The following is a 16,392-nucleotide window of genomic DNA, read 5'->3' as shown; positions in this document are numbered from 1 at the left end:
GGAACGAGGGGCTGGGAGCTGCTTTCTCACGGCATATCCGTGTAAGGGTTTCCAGCTGTCCTGCACGTGAGAGCCAGCTCTGCCCCGGGGGATGGCAGGCCAGGGGGACGCTGTTAGGGCAGCTGCTTCTCATCATCGGGTGGAGGCTCTTTGCAGCTGCATGGCCCCAAATTGCAGCTACCAGACCATGATCAAATAGTTAATAATGCCTCTTAGCCAGAAAAATCCCAACCCTCAGTCTAGTTTAGGGAGGAGTGGGTGTGGTGCAGCTGTCACACTGCTTGACAGTTTGGGGTTTTTTTTTTTGTGGGGAGGGTATGTTTCAGTTTAGCAATTTACTTTTCCCTCTAGGCTTTTCCAGATGTTTATTTCTGATAATTCGTGCATTAGGCGGAAATAACTGCTGAATCCCAAGACTTGTAGCCTTAGGATGAAGTCAGGAGTTTGTGACTGAAGTGATTTTGGGACTTCAGTGCCCCATGTCATTTGTTGCACTCCCTGGCCCTTTCCCAAGCCTGGCTGTGGCTGGGCCTGTGCAAGGTGAACTCTAAAACTGTTGGTACCTGCCTGATACTGGTACTATTGTGCCTGGTGGTGGTTAGATGCCTTAAGTTCCCTATTGCTATTTGTGCTGCTGGAAAGGTTCTTAGGGTAGGCGTGTGTGGGAGCAGTTTATTTTAATGGAGGAACTGGGTTTCTCTTCAGCTGGCTGCCATAACATCACCACCATTGATCCAGTGTTGGCCAAAGAACAAACCTGATTGGGATTTTCAGTGGCTTCAGTTCTCAGGGGGGAGAGAGTGCTCTGACTCCTGGACCCAGGGGATGAGAACATAGCATGGTGCCTTCTGAGAGGGCTGGCACAAGGTGGGCAGTGCTGGTGTCACAGCTGGAGCAGGCTGCCCTCAAAGCTGCTCCTGAGGTGGTGAAGAGCGACCTGCAGCACTGCTGGAGTCAGTGCCCAGAAATCTGAGCCAAGGTCCCGGAGTTCAGGGGTGACTGAAAACCTTCACTGTGGCTGTTTGGTCCATCCCAGACCCTCCTGGGGATTGACTGCAGGCAGTGGCTCCCCACTGGACACTGCTGGGTGATGGTCACGGGGCTCTGGGCTGCTGCCACTGGTGGCTCCCTGTGGGATTTGGGGGGGTTGGGTGGATGATAAGGAGGTGCTGGCAGAGGAAGAGGCTCCCTGGACAGTGGGAATCAACAGAAGGAGCAGGAAGCAACAGCACTGGGAAGTGTGGGAGGTCCCGTGTGAGGCTCTGTGGCTGTTGGAAGCTGCCTGTGGTTTTGGGGGGTGCTGGGTGGCCACAGGGGTCACTGCTGCCCACAGAGGGGACAACAGTGATGTTGAGTGATGTCCCTAACCCTGTGCAGGGGTCACTGCTGCCCTCCCGAGGCAGAGCAGCCTCTTGGAGTGGGTTCCTTTGGGAAGTCACCAAGCAGGGGTTCCTCAGAGCGTGGGGAATGTGCTGGTGCTGAGGCCTGTCCCACAGCCATTGGCATTGCTGAAACAGCCTTGCAGCAGCTTGGCATCCAATCCATGCAAGTGAGTGTTAATTTTAGTTATTTCAGTCGTGTGTTGGAAAGATTATTTGTGACTTTGCTTCCCACAGTGGTGGGACATCAGTCACACTCTGTGTCCTCCTGAGCCCCTGGGACCAGGGAGGACATGGCATGGAGTGAGCATGGATCTGCTGCGTGCTGAAGTTTTTCCAGTGTTTCCTGGGCAGCCAAGGAGCAGATCCCTCATGGATGTGCTGGCCAGCTGTGCACACATCTGGACCCAGCACCTCTAGCAGTGGTAAGGATTGCCTGGGCTCTGCCCTCCCAAAGAGACCATGGCAAGGCTTCATTTTGAAAATGCTTTAATAAGGAAGTGTTGACAACACCGTTTTGCAAAATGTAAAGGTAACTATACAAATTCTTAATACAAAAAGAATAAATTAAAAGCAGATCTTCTTTAATTCTGCAACTTTTTCTACAACATACATATTTTTTTCCTTGATTACAGTTGAACAGAATCCAGTAAAATCATTTTCCATGCTCTAAAGTCAATTTCAGGAGAGACCTAATTTTTTTTCTTCTTTTTTTTTTCCTTTTTTTTAAACTAGAGAGTCCATTTTACACAACTTGTAATAAAACTATTGACATTAATATATATGTAAAACTTTACATCTAGTTAACTAAGCAGTAACTGGTCATCTGATAGCACCTGAATGGGGATCGGCTATGCCTGAAACTAAAACTAATACAGAGTGAAAACAAATTGGACTGTTTCAACATTTTCAACACTCGACTGCATATAATATCATTTCAAAAGAAACCCTGCCTCCCAGCACGGCCCGTGCAGGGCCCGTCCCCGGCTCCTGCCCACACAGAGGGAGTGTCAGACACAGAGACTGAACGTGGTTGTGGCTTTATGGCAGATGGAGCCTTGAAAAATAAAAAAGTAAAGGAGGGGTGAAGTTGGTAGTCAAGTGCTTGTCTATAATAGCTATGTATATACCCCTCCGTGTTATACTTAAATATGTTAATCTCATATGATTAACATTTTATGTACATTTGTGTTTAATTGAATTGAGCTAAACAGTAAAACCTGTTTTACTTAATCTGTCTTTACTACCAGACTGGCTGCTCACATGTGCCTTGATTGCAAACCAGAAAAGCAGAACACAAAGCAAAACTCAATCCGTTTCTAGAAAGCTTTTTCTCCACTCCAGCCCGTTTGCATTTCAGGCTAAATATTTTTATTTCCCCCCCCTAATTTCAGGGCTGCCACCTTTTAACCTTTGCTGCAAAACTGCAGAGCTGGTCTTGGAGGAATTAATGTTTCTTCCTGTAGTGCCCAGAGGCCTCATAGTGCCGCTGTTGTTGAATTCTTTTTAATTAAAAGAAGGTACACAGAAAAAAACAAAAACTGAAAACCAAAAAAAACCAAACCCAAACCACTTACCAGGAAATTAAAAAGAAAACAGACAGTTGCTCAGAGCCCCTAAAAATCCTTGGGCTAAATTATTTGCTGTAGCTTAATTTGGTCTTTATTTAATCCTTTCACTTTAGCTACCAAATCTTATCAGTAAAATGTCATTAATCAGTACTATCTCTTATCCAGCTAAAAATCCAATTAGGAGCTTGAAATAATTCCTACGTTAAAGACCCCAAAGCACAAAGAGATGGTGAAAATAGCATTTTGCATGTCCAGATAAAGGCTGCAATCTCACCACTGGCTGTTCTTCCAGAATTGAAAGTAAGGCTTCAGTTCCTGTCACAGTGCGTGGCGCTCCACGGTGATGCTTCAGGGAGGCCCAGAAGCACAAGGTTTGTGTGGACACCTTTGTAAAACCTTTGCCAGTGTTTTTGTGGGGTTTTTTTTCAGAGGGATAATTAATTTATGCTTCATGTGTGAACATGAAAGAGTTTCCTTATCACAAAATTCTGGAAGGGTTTGTGTTGGAAGTGACACCAGCCGGTTCCAACCCCTGCCATGGGGCAGGGACACCTTCCACTAGGCCAGGTTGTTTTAGAGCCAGCCTGGCCTCTTTCCCCATGCAATCCTGGCTCTGCCATGGTTTTCCCTGCACAAGTAAGAGCCTTCCTGCCTTCACTGCCCCATCTCTGCAAGGCCTCCTCCCCACCTCACCAGTGATGCGAGGCACCAGTGCAGGGAACCAAAGCCAACACTTCTGGTGTGAGTTGCAGAAAGGAATTGGCATGAGCTGCTTGCATTAATGTTTAGAAACCTCATCGTTTTTCAAAGCCTAATTACACAGAACCCATTCTCTTTTAAAGCCTGGAATGCAGTTTTCCAGCAATCTTAATACCAAAAGGTGTGGCAGCCCCCCAAGTCGCGGTGTTTAATTTGAAACGTTTCGCTCTACTTTGTCTGGTAGACGCTGTTGTTATTCTTGGAACACACACACACGCACACACTCACACTTTTTTTTTCCTTTTTCCTTAAACTAAAGCTAACTTCAGTTTCTGCTTTTCACAAAGTAACCCCCTCCAGCCGTTTCTTTTAATGCCTTTCCCATAGGAAATCATCGTTTGCACGCACCAACGGGGGAAGGCCGGGCGCCCGCCCCCATCGAGTGGCAATAAAAACAGCATAGCACCGCAGTGAAGACTAAGACGTGCCAGCTTCAACATCCACCTGGATTGTGCACTTGTTCGTTACAAAAGTGTCTTTGAGGCCTTTGAAAGTTCCATGGCTTGACATGTATAAAGCATTGCTCTAAAGTATGTGTAAACTTGCAGCTCCTTCCAGGCCGCGCTCGTGCTACTCCGTTTGGTGTCTGCAGGCAGCTCCCGCACCTTGCTCGGTCGCTTCCCTCTCTCTCTCAGGGGGAAGAGCTGCTTCTCCTGCTCCAGGAGCCTTCCCCTTCCCCACAGACCTCTCCTGCTCCAGGAGCTTTACCCCTTCCCCACAGACTGGTTCTCCCACACGGCTGACGAGCCCTTTGCTACACTGGTGCTAACGCAGGGGAGAGGAGTGGAACCGAGATGTGACCGCAGCTGGGCTGTGTCAGGTCGATCGCGATGTGCTTTCCCTTGGATTTCACGTTAACGCTTTGTGCAGAAATAGATTCGGATTTATTGGCTGTGTCTGTTTGTGGAAAGGTTTTTTTTTTTGGCAATTTTCATCCGTATCAAAGCAACCAATACAATCCCAACCTCTCCATGTATTGGTGGGCACTCCATGTCAGCCACAGAGATGCTGTGAGTGCAGTACTTGCCTCTGCTTTAGGTAATGCCTTTGTAAACCTTGTCTGTCCAGTTCAGTAGTGGCTTGCAGACAGCGATGCTGTGATATCAGCCCAGACCTCGGGTGTGTCTGCAGCACAGGGGGTTGTTTTGCTTGCGTGTAGGTGGACTCCAAATGAAGAAGGAAATGCCATTTTGCAGGGGGTGGTCGTGTATGCCATCAGGTTAAAGAAGGGAGATGTTCTTCTAGCTAGAACTTGCTCAGCAACTCATCCTGCTAAGAGTGGTGTGGAGATCTTTGGCAGTCCTGACCTGATTGTGAGGCTGACACCTCTCTGAAGTGCTGGGATTTGCTGTTTCAGAACAGATGCACTTTCAGGAATATGGTCTCCATTTCTCAACCTCTGTTCTATTCCCACCCCCTTAAAACTAATGTTGTTGGCTTCAGCTTGCAGGTCATGGAACTCTTACTGCTGTTACGTGCTGTGGAACACTAGTCCTTGATATGAGCCTTGAAAAGCTTCCATTGTTTCAAAGGAAAACCAAATTTGAAGCTGACTCTTGAGATGGCTGCTCCTCTCCAGCCGCTGCCCCGTGGCCGTGGGAGGGACGGGCGCCCATCCGGCGATGGCACGTGCCGCGCTCTGCCGTGGTGGATGTCCCAGGGCCCGTGTTCCATAAATGTTGTCTTGAATTGCATCGTGAAAAAAGTGCTTAAAGTTGAAGCTGGTGCTGGGTGACAGTGCATCTGGGTAAGGCAAATGAGAGGCAGTGAGGTGATCTCAGAATGGCATTGATGTGATTAACTTGAGGTCAGGGGTTCACACTAGAGTTCCAGGCTTGGCTTTTTCCTGCCCATACCACTGGACATCTGCTAATTCTGGATAGAGGGGAGAATCCAGGAAACAGCTATCATTGTAGTTCCTGCAGGAGAAAGGAAACTTTGTTAGGACAGTGAGTGCTCCTGGGAAGTTCAACCATGAGCATAAACCATTGTGTTATGGGGGGAGAGGAATGCAGGGTAATCACAGACCCCACTGCACTCTGCCTGTGTCTTCTTCCCCCCTGCCCTGGGTACAGCAGCAGTGCTGTGCCTCTGCCCTGCCTGAGGGCTCTGCTGCTGTCCTGCTCAGCAGTGAGTTGGGATAGAGATTTTTCTGTAGGATGCTCTCCAAGGAGCAAGTCCTTAGAGCAGCTCACTTGGACACGGGCTGTTATCACCCAGTGGGGATGTTGAAGGAGGAGGGTGGTGGCACTTTCTGAGCACTTCTGCTCTGGGCAGAGGCTTGTGCATCACTGAGCAGTCCCAGAGTTACGTGGCTTTCCAGGGATGAACCAAGAAGGGACTGGTGAGAGCATGCCAGGTCTGAAGTGGAAAGGACCACGTTCTGTTGCAGTAACCTGGTCCTCATCTTGGGCTATGTTTCCTGACAAGCTGCTGCTTCTTTTGCTGCCTGGCTTTTTCTTTGCCTGTACTGAGCAGATGAGACAATTCATAAGAATCTTCCTTGCTATTTATGTTAACAGCTCTAACTAGTGTCAGCTCCCAGCTTAGGCTGTGGAACTCCTTCCCAGAGGAAACCAGTTCAAAATCTGGATCTATTGAAAAGTGACTGCTGGATCTGTGCAGTTGTAGCCAGAACTGATATCTCTCCCTCACACTTTGATTTGAACAGACTTCCAAACTAGAGAGTGTTTTGAAGCCAAAAGCAGGAGACACATATTTTTTGTTTACTGAGGGATTCTCACTCCTTCCTGCATTCCCTCCCCACCTCACAGGACTGATCTCACATCTGGTGCAGTTCCTGCTTCCTCTGCCCTGTTTTCCACCTGGTTTCCCTGGGACTGGTGTCTGAGAGGAACCTGAGCAAGGGCATCGACATTTGCATGTTAAAGAGCCTTTTGTTTCCCAGCTCTGTGCTGGAGCACAGAGGTTTATGGGATAACTCTAGAAAGCTGGGCTTGAAATACTTAACAGATGCCAGCTGTGAATGGTTGTAGATTCAAATGAGAGTGTCAGACAGCGATGGCAGTTTAATTAAAATAGAAATACTCTGAGGGATTTTTTGTTCCCTCCACCCTTCCCCCTCTGTCTTCCCACAGGAATGGGGCCAGGGTTGCTCCTTGTTCCATAAAACCTCTCTGCTGGTGCTGCTGCTGCTGCAAACAGCCTCAGCTCTGCAGCAGGGAGGGAGGAAGAAGGGGTGATGGAGCTGTGGCCAGAGCAATGCCAGGAGCTCTGGCCAGGTCCTCTGAGCTTACCCCAGCTCGTGTCCCCACCACGCTGCTCCCAGACTGGTCCCACAGCACTCTGCCCATGCTGCTTTCAATTGTCCTGAGCCACTGATTTGTTATCCCCCCTCCCTGCTTCCTGTGCCCCTTCAGCCTCTGCAGGGACAGGGAATGGGCTGGCCCCAGGTCCCTTTCACAGGGGAAAGTGCTACAGGCACAGACTCGCTGAAAAGGCACAGAGAGGCCTCAGAATGCTCCCAAGCACTGCAGGAAGCCCTGCTGGCAGACAAACGGGCCCATGGCTCAAGGGCAGCTCCAGCGGGAGGCCGGGCACTCGCACTGTGCTCACGGAGTGTGGGGCAGAAGGAGGAAAGAACAAAACGTTCCCTTACTATACCTCTATTCATCAGTACTTTGGTGGGTTGGAGACTGAGACTCATCCATAGTGGGTGAGTTGTCTGTTGCTTCTCTGAACAAAGGAGAGCAAAAAAGGAGGAAAGAGGAGAGAGGAAATGTTACAGAAAAGAAGTGACACAGACATTGTTATGAGCTTATTAATCCAGTGGGGAAACAAGTTGATGAATCATCTTTAGAAAAAGTTAGTGACACAAAAACATGTTGGGAGAACTGACAATCTGTTGAGTCGTGCTGGGTGGGCACAGCTGCTCTGCAATGGAGGAATAATCTGTGTTGTGCATCTAATGGCAGACTGGATGCATTCCTGTATTCATACACATACACCTTAGGTGCTATGCTCAGGTACAAAACAAGTGTTGATTTGTCTCCAATTCTTTCTGCATTGGTTGTTGGTGCAGGGCCTAAGCTATAAATCCAGGTAGCTTTACTTTCACTAGATGAGAATTTGGCTTGATGTATTTTTGCTGTGAGAGACAAGGTCACGATTTAGCTTGAATGGAAAAATAAGAAAAGCTGGGATTATCCAAACAGATGTCTCAGCTAGCTGCTCATCAGTTTTGATTCTGATCATCATCGAGATATTTAGAAGAATTACAACTGGGATGCAGACTAAGATTTGAATTTAGACTCAAACCCTTAATAGTGGAAATTACAGTGTATGGTAAAGGTAGGTACCATTTTGCCTATCTTGCTGTCCCTTGACTTTTTGTGGAATGGGACCAAGAACATTCTCCTGGTCTAACGCTGGAAGCACATGCAAAGACCATATGAGTCTGGATGGCAAATGTGTGAATTTAAAATCCAGCTAAGCCTAAAGAGTTGTGGTTATGGTTCTCCTCATCTCTAATTTAACATACAGTCACAAGCAGTGCTGGAGTAAAACCAGAGATCAAACCTGGTCATAGGTGACATGGGTAATTAAAGAGCAGGAGATTTTCCAGTGGCTGCACAGTGAAATGTTTTCAAAGTTAGTCCCAATTCATGACTCAGGGTATCAGATCTGTTTTCCTATTCAAAGGATTAGGGTATTTGGAGGACTGTAGTGTCAGATCTAGCTGATCTCGCCAAAATCTCATCCCACAATTTGAGATGTGCTGAGTTAGATGGGATCTGGAAATGACCTTTATTTCACATGGCAGGACAGAATTTCTGGACAGAGTGCTAGAAAATATCCATGGGAGCTTGCAAAAGGCTGTTTATTTACTCCTGGAACTCCCTGCCTTGTAAAGAGGTGCCAAAGAACCCAATTACTGTATTTACATTAGTAATGGCTATGAGTGTGTAATGCTTCCCTCACACTATTGTGAAGCACCTTCATGTTAGTGGTAGCTGAAAAAAGATGCCCTTAAAAGTCATGCAGACACATTGCTGGGGAAAACTGAGCAGAAAAATGAGGCTGCTGCACACACAGGTATGGCAGGCACTGAACCTTGCCTTTTCAACAAGGTCTTGGTGTGGACAGCCACTGTGATGGCTGCTAAAAAAGAAACATCAGCTATTTCAACATGCAAAGAAGACTGGAGGAAGGAGACTGTCCAAGCAGGAGGAACCTGCAGGGCTTCTTTCCTTGTGGATCTGACACTGCTCGGAGCAGAGCTGGGTGTGGATGACTCAGCCATGTCTTGGTCAGCCTAAACCAGAGCTCCACCACCACGAGAGCACTGGAAATGCCCTATGTGGATGTAGGCTATGGAGCACATGGCAAACATTCCCCACAGCTGTGCTTGTGAGTGAGGTGCATTCTCTACAGTGACCCCACAGACACTCACCCAGTCTGCCACGTGAGAATGTGGTGGGGACTGCCCGGCGGCGTGGCTGCCAGCTCGCTCGACGGCGTGGAACTCCTCTGGCTGTGAGGTAAGGCAGCTGGAAAACAACCAGGGGCACAGAAAAACGACTGGTGAGGTGAGAACACAAAGGTCAGGGTGGTTCAGGAACATCAGCTGGTCAGACCAGCAGAAACACGTCTGGCTGTGAGTAAACACAGCCTGGGACAGACCTCGCCCTGCTCCTGGGTGACTGTGCCCGAACATGGCACAAGAGCACAGCCTCTGCTGACACTGCTGCACGTCATGGGCTGCATCTGCCTCAGCTCTGCAGGAACACTCAGTCTCCAGCTGAATACAGCCACCCAGACTCTCCTGATCCTGCCTTCTCCCAGCACAGAAACTGGGTTGCTGCTGCCTGGACTCCATGGGTCCTGAACTGGAGGAGCTCAGCCTGCCAGGCTCAGCCTCCTGTTTCCAGGGGTGGTGGGAGGTGCTCTGTGTCCCAGGAGCCAGGACTGGCAGTGGTGAGAGCCTGGACAAGTACACTGTTTGTATGCTAAGGAGGAAGGCAGCTCTGAAGATTTCAAAAGCTACAACTTCCTCTCACTTGGAAAGGAAGTTTTTACAAATCCACTTTATATGGATTTGTAAAAAATGCCTGGCTTTGTTGACAGTCCTATTAGGGCCCAAAGAAAGGCTTAGCTTACTTGAATGAAGACAGAAGCAAGCTGGACTATAAATGGGCAGTAGTTCTTGGGGGAATTTCCCTGGTGACGGTGCAGCAAATAAATCCACCTGACTAATCGTTCCTCCTCCTCAAGTCTATACAGTGTTGACCCTCTGAATTTAATACATGCCTAGAAGTCTGATCCTCTTTAAAGGACAGTGTGCAGCTAGGACTGATCAGCTGAAAGGATGGAGGCTTCTACCTGGCACCCCTCTCTCTGCTGTTCAATTCTTTAGCTGTTGCCAAATTATGCATAAAGAGAAAAACAAATTTTGATCTGCTTCTTGGAGCTGACAGCTCCTGTGGTCAGTATCCTCCCGTGGCTGTGGCTGGGAACAGACTGAACACAAAACCAATCTATGCTGCCAACTGGTCAGGCCATGGTGTGATTACTGAACATACTTGTGCTGCACAGGTATGGTGGTTTAAATGGTTTAAAAACCATTTAGGTTTAAAAACCCAGCTGAGTGGGGGAATGGACTGACTGACAGTGATTTCTATGTGCTCTCACCCCAAACCCACCATTTTCCTGAACTGGTACCATTTCCAAGGCTACGCAAAAGCTTCCCAGTGTTCAAACATTTTCTCTTGCTGCATAGAACAGAAATGCCCATCAACCAAAGGGAGGAAGACAGATTTTCATACAGAGACATAGAATGGTTCTAGCACTCCTCAGTTGTGTCTTGGCCCACCCCTGCTACTCCTATGAGCCTTGGCATCACCCATCAATCTGCCTCTTCTTGGGCAGCTGTTGGTGGCCCATGAGGAGTCTCTGACTCCACTCTAGAGTGGGCAGCGAGTGCAGGGCCCCACTGGTGCCAGCGTGGTGGTCACCAGGGAGTGGACACCATGCTGGGATGGCAGAAGGCCAGCAGCCAGCATGGGTGGACAATGCACTGGTCCCCCTGGGAGGAGTGGCAAGGGCAGCTGGAGCAATGGTGTCTCCCATGCTGAGGCTCAGCATGTGGCTCAGGTTTTTAGCAAGTCCTTGATCTGTCTGGACAAGGAGTGACTGATGGCCAGTAAATATTTAACCTTGGACTGCTTCACAACACATTGTAGCCTTCTCAGTGTAACGTATTTGAGTGTTTTCTTACCATTTAATATTAACAGCACAAAAGTGTGCAATACTCTGTACAGAACACAGAGGCAAAACACTGCACAAACTTCAGCACTCTGAATTTCAGGGTATTATCAGCAGAGTTATTGGAGCTGCATGGGAAAACCAAGTCTCAGCAGTGCACAAAGATCTCATCACTCAAACATTTTTGTGGGGGGTGGTGGGGCTCAGATGCCCCACTTAACCTTTCTCATGCTTTTGGTGTTTCACTGAGCACGTATATTCTCCTAGTCTGTGCTGAATGCCTGCTTGCTTCATCATTCTCCTTGGTGTGATTATGAATAGTGAGGCTCCCCACAGCTTTGTCACCTTCAACCTCCAGTGCCATCACCCAAAACCCAACTGCACTCTGAGGAAAGACCTGGCAATAACCAGGTTTTGGTCCCTCTCTTGTCTTTTGAGCCCATCATTGAGAAGTGATGATTTCCATGGAAAAACATTCCCAATGATGAATGTCTTGGACAAGACTTGCCCAGTGTTGCACCTCCAGGCTTGGTGAGCAGGCCAGATAATGTGCTGTGTTCTGGCACTGCTCTCCAGCCAGGATGTAACGCCTGCCACAGATCCAGCTGAATGAGGCTCCCATCCCTCCCTCCCCTCTGCCCTGGCTCTCACCTGATGTTGCTTTACACATCTGAGGCATTCTCGTGACCCTGCTGTGCGCCACAAAGGTGCTTTGAGAAGATGTGCTGTACTGGGAGCTGCTGTCCGAGGAGGTGGAGCTCGTGTGCGACAGGCGGCTGTGCTCCTTGTGGGAGGCCGTGGAGCGCTGGTACCAGAGCCGCAGCTCGTCCGACACCGCAGTCCTACCCGAGCCCTTCTCATGGCCCTCCCTGCCCAGAGACGGAGTCCTTATGATCTGGGAGCGGGATGGGGTGAGCCTGACCGAGTCCACTTCATCCCCGTGCCAGTTCTCCTTAAACATCCCCCCCGCCGTGTAGGAGTTGGAGGTTTTGAATTGTGCTTTCACGCTGTAGTGTCCCTCCTGGTCGTTCTCCAGGCTCCGCACCACCACGGGTGTGGAGCTGCCCTCGATGTACAGGGGATATTCTTTGATCCTGTACTGGGAGGAGGGTTGGCTCTGGCTGTGCAGGTAGACACGGTGGTGCCCCGTCCCGTTCCTCGCAGCCAGGTTGGGCATGCTCCCTGAATTGGAAGAGACCAGGTTGCCTGCTGATTTGTGCCTTTGCCTCTGCCGTTCTCTGGCTTTTGATGGGGAATCCTCTGCCAGGGTGGAGTAGTTGGGGTTCATCTGAGCAGGGTAGTAGTGCTCCGAGCTGGAATGGCTGGTGCAGGAAGAGCAGTCGTCCATGGGGTCAGAGCCGTTACTGCTACGAGTCCTTGGGGTGTAGAAATCAGGGCTCCCCGTCTCATTTTCTGAGCCGAGGAGCTTTCCTTGTGACTCCAAACTGGAGCTCCGGTGTCTAAAGTGCTGAGCTAAGCTGTGCAGTCTGGTTGGGCTGATATCTACTGACCTGCAGGTACCAGGGAAAAAAAACCAGGCTGTAAGTCAACAGGTTGAATCACTCCCCACCCCTTGTCTGTACACACAGCCACCAAAGGAATCCGAGGGCATTGAAAACCTGAACCCTTCCAGCACTGCTTGGGGCTGCTGCCTGCAATGCAGTCTGTTTCCCTGCTGGTGATTAGGTGCTGCTCCTGTTCCTCTCCAGTTCCTTGGTGGTGACATTCAGCCTGCAGCACCATGAGGGACATAAACCCCTGCTCAATCCAGTTCCTCTGGGGCATGCCGCCCTGGGAAAAGCCCAGTCTGAAGAGTAAAGCTTGGGAACCTCAAGACTTGGCTTTGCTGGTTCATGTCTCTCACGGCAGAGCTGTTTGGGCCAGCACCATCCCTTTGCTACCAGGCTCACCTCGTGCCACCCCGCAAATCCCAAAACCTCACAGGCCACAAGGGTGGTGAGATTCCCTTGTGAGTGGCCCATGAAAGTCCTGCACGGGTACAATCCACCTGATGAGAGACAGACAGACAGACAAACTGCTCATACTTAGCCCTGAACGTTGTAATTTCTCCGTGGTCATTGGAAAATCACCCCTTGTCAAGCAGCATGCTGCTGCTGGGGCCCAGCCATGTGTAGCGCGTGCAGGACTCTCACTGGTGACAGCCCTTCAGGCAACCACCCCAAATCACATTTACAAGGCTTGATTTATGGCCAAGTCTGGGAGGTCTCTACTCACCCCAACTGTTTGAAGAACTCCACCCACCCATTCAAGGAGCAGAAACACATCTACATGATGGATGGCTAAGGCCAGGGCATGCAGCTCATGAATGAGCTACAGACTGAGCAATGGTTATTGCAAACACCTAAATGGCCCCTACCCAGTCAAGGCCACTTTTCAAGCCCTGTGCCAGACTCATTTCTCATACAGCTTGGCTCCAGTGTTAACAGACATTGCACCATTGAAAGGTACCCTCAGCCAAACATTTGTAACAAACTTAACCCAGGGCTTTAATGCCTTGTATTGTCTTTGCCCGAGGCTGATGTGTTGGCATGACTCTTGATTTATTCTGAGCTAAATGATGGTGGCACTTCCCCTTAGGGCAGGATACTGCGCAGCACACAGCTCTGGCTCAGTTCTGTTCCTTGTAGTGTCCATGGAGTTTGTCACAAAAGCAAAAGAGCAATGAAGCCGAACAGTTTGTAAAAATCCTTCTGAAAATTACAGTCAAGTTTGGCCCCATACATCAAATCACCTTCTTTTCACACTTCAGCTCTTTCCTCTGCCAACCCTGAGCTAAATTCCACTGCCACCTGGGTCCCTGGCTGCATTGCTTTACACGGGCTCTTGATCTCCAGATAACACCACACACGTGCAAACATTTTATCCATGAGGGAAAATTAACACTATTCAACATTTTGTATCAGACAGGAAGCAACATGTTCTCTCCAGCTGGATCCGTGGAGGAGTTTACTGTAGAACTTTACAGCAGCACCGCATGCATTTTAAAAGTGGCTTGTAGAGCCTATAAACAGTGTGAGATGAAAGGTCCCAGCAAAAGAAAAGCTTGATTACTTCAGGGAAGAGATGAGGGGCAGAATCATGTTTATCTGAAGGGATTTCAGGATGTCAGTTCAGGAGAGATTCTCTACTGGCATGAGCACATGAGCATCTTACGTGAACAGGACTAGTTTGTGTCCTTTGCTGAACTGGGAATTAATTCATACCCTGAGAGAAGGATAAAGCAAGGCAAATTTATTTCAGGGTAAGCAAGGTGAGGCTGGAGCCGGGACTTACCGCGTGGAGTGGACGTAGTGCGGACTGCGTACCCGTAGATCCGGCGTCGACGGCATGCTGGACTGGGAATTCCAGTGGGGAAGGCTCCGGATGGGGCTGTTCTGCAGAGAGCTGCTCCCCCCTGCCTCGGCACAGCTCCCGGTGCTGGGGAACCGCTTGTGACTGCTGTGGAGGAAACACCCTGCTTCAGCTCTCCCACAGGAATTTGGGGAAGTGGCTCCCACACATCCTTCCAGATCGCAGGCATGTGCCTGGGATCTTGTGGGTGTGAGTGGGAGTCGGGTCAGCTGCTGCTCTGAGCTTGTGTCGCAGCCCTTGTGCTTCTACAGTGCCAGAGGTCAAGGCCAAGTCCTGTCAAAGCCCTCAGATGATCAACCATCCTACCCTTCCAAATGTTTTGTAGAATAACACTGAGATACCAAACAGCAATCATGTGGCTGTAGCCTGTTTTTATGACCTGCCTATTGGCTTAAAAGCCTCCTTTTCATAAGGGACAACTTTGTAAATTTAGAAAGGACTTCCACCTGTCCCTCCTGAATTGAAATAAATCCCCCTGTAGCCCAACCCAATGTTTCATTGCTAGCTCAGACCTTAGAAGGCTTTGGAGGAATATTTCAGGGACAGGACAAAGGATCCAAAAGAGGCTCTGACCCCCAGCTGTAGTTCAAGACATTTATTCCATGTGGTTACCAGAGGGGAAAGAGGGCGAGTGTGGAAGAAGAGGGTCTTATCTAGGCTTGTGCTAAGGAGAGATAATTGGAACACAGCCAATAGGGTCAGAAAGGGAAGGAAGGGTTAAACTAGATGGTTACAGGCTCTAGGGGTTTCTAAGGGGGGAGAAACCATTTCCCAGGGGAATGCACCATCAAATGCAGGGACTATCTCTGCGATGGAGCTTCAAGAGAGATGGCTCACCTGGAATGGCTGTGCGAGGAGCGCTTCTTGACCTTCTCATAGGGCTCATCCAGGGATGACTCGCTCCACATCTTGGGTTTGATGGGGGACTTGTCGTAGTCGCTGCGGTGGAAGTGCATCTGGCGCAGGCCTTCCAGTGACTGCGGCGGTGGCGGCCGGTTGTGCAGCGGCGGCCGCGGCGGGAGCCCCTTGTGTGGGGACTGCAGCGGGGAGATTGTGCTGGTGACCTGAGAGTCCTCTGCGAAGAGAAGGGAGAGAGGTGATGGCTGTGTGGTACCTCCAGTGGCAGCACAGCTCCAGGAGATACCATCACACCTCCCGAGCCTGCTTCCTTACCCTGCTTCCCCTGGCTGTGTTCAGGGCCACCCTCAAGACCTGACTTTCAGAAGGGCACTGGCTGACATTCCCATTCTGGGAGAGAATGGCCAGTGAGAGTGTGTGGTGCATTAAAACAACTGAAACTTAAGGGAAAACAAGGAGGCATTCTAGGACTGTCTTTTGAAATAATTCAGAGCAGTAACCACAGCAATACTCACTGCTCCAGGCCTGATGTCTGACTACAAGATGGAGTCAGGGGAAACCAAACTTTTTGTGCTCCTGGGATCTATCAGTGGACTATTACATAGAACAGTAATTTCATTCTGAGTGTCAATCAGGAGTTCACACATGCCTTCCCACTCTCTAGAATATACAGCAGCCAACATACCATCCTCGAGAACAAGGGCATCTGAGAGGGAGCTGTCTTCACTGGCAATGTTTCCTTCTGAAGAGAAAAAAATACAAAGATAGTCAGATGGTCCCAGGAACTGCAGTAACTGAGAGATGAGCTGCACCATGATCTTTGTCCACTGAGTCTCAGCCTTAAGCAGTCACCCACACCTTCCTCCTCCCAGAGCAACAGGCAAAATTCCTATGAACAGTTGACTCAGCCCACTCTCAGTCTGGGAGGGCAGAGCTGCAGGTCAGGTCTCTCAATAGCAGGTTGCCTTTCAAGGAGCTGCTAAATCTTTTCAATAATTGGGGATTAAGACTGAGTCACAACAGAGAGCTGAGATCCCTAGAGGATGCAAACTGGCACAGTGCCATTAGTGAGATTTACATCTTGGCCCTTAAGGACTCTGGGTTTCATCCATCTTCTTAAAATGATCATCCTGTTGCTAACTAAAGGCTCACACTAAGAATCAGTTCTGTGGAATTCAAGGAAATGTTTTCAGAGCATCTTGTGCAGCACCAGGAAAAGCTCTCAGATC

At 49.3% G+C, this 16,392-nt stretch overlaps 1 protein-coding gene across 5 annotated transcripts in view; it reads right to left on the bottom strand.

Moving 5' to 3' along the window:
- Nucleotides 1-1,851: 1,851 nt before the first annotated feature.
- Nucleotides 1,852-16,392, bottom strand: part of FRMD4A (FERM domain containing 4A) — a 275,338-nt gene continuing 260,797 nt past the window's right edge. For 4 of the 5 annotated variants that reach the window (XM_063397024.1, XM_063397023.1, XM_063397021.1 and 1 more), the window contains exons 18-23: nucleotides 15,849-15,905; nucleotides 15,143-15,380; nucleotides 14,228-14,392; nucleotides 11,585-12,444; nucleotides 9,123-9,219; nucleotides 1,852-5,628 (exon numbers count right to left, since the gene is read on the bottom strand). In XM_063397024.1, the coding sequence (XP_063253094.1) occupies nucleotides 5,526-5,628; nucleotides 9,123-9,219; nucleotides 11,585-12,444; nucleotides 14,228-14,392; nucleotides 15,143-15,380; nucleotides 15,849-15,905 (1,520 nt within the window). In that variant the 3' untranslated portion in view covers nucleotides 1,852-5,525. Of the gene's footprint in view, nucleotides 5,629-7,333; nucleotides 7,406-9,122; nucleotides 9,220-11,584; nucleotides 12,445-14,227; nucleotides 14,393-15,142; nucleotides 15,381-15,848; nucleotides 15,906-16,392 lie in introns of all 5 variants that reach the window. The other variant, XM_063397022.1, reaches the window with a different exon arrangement.

The sequence above is a fragment of the Prinia subflava genome, chromosome 4 (genome assembly GCF_021018805.1).
Source record: "Prinia subflava isolate CZ2003 ecotype Zambia chromosome 4, Cam_Psub_1.2, whole genome shotgun sequence".
Classification (NCBI taxonomy): domain Eukaryota; kingdom Metazoa; phylum Chordata; class Aves; order Passeriformes; family Cisticolidae; genus Prinia; species Prinia subflava.
This window is presented reverse-complemented; position numbering and strand designations above follow the sequence as displayed.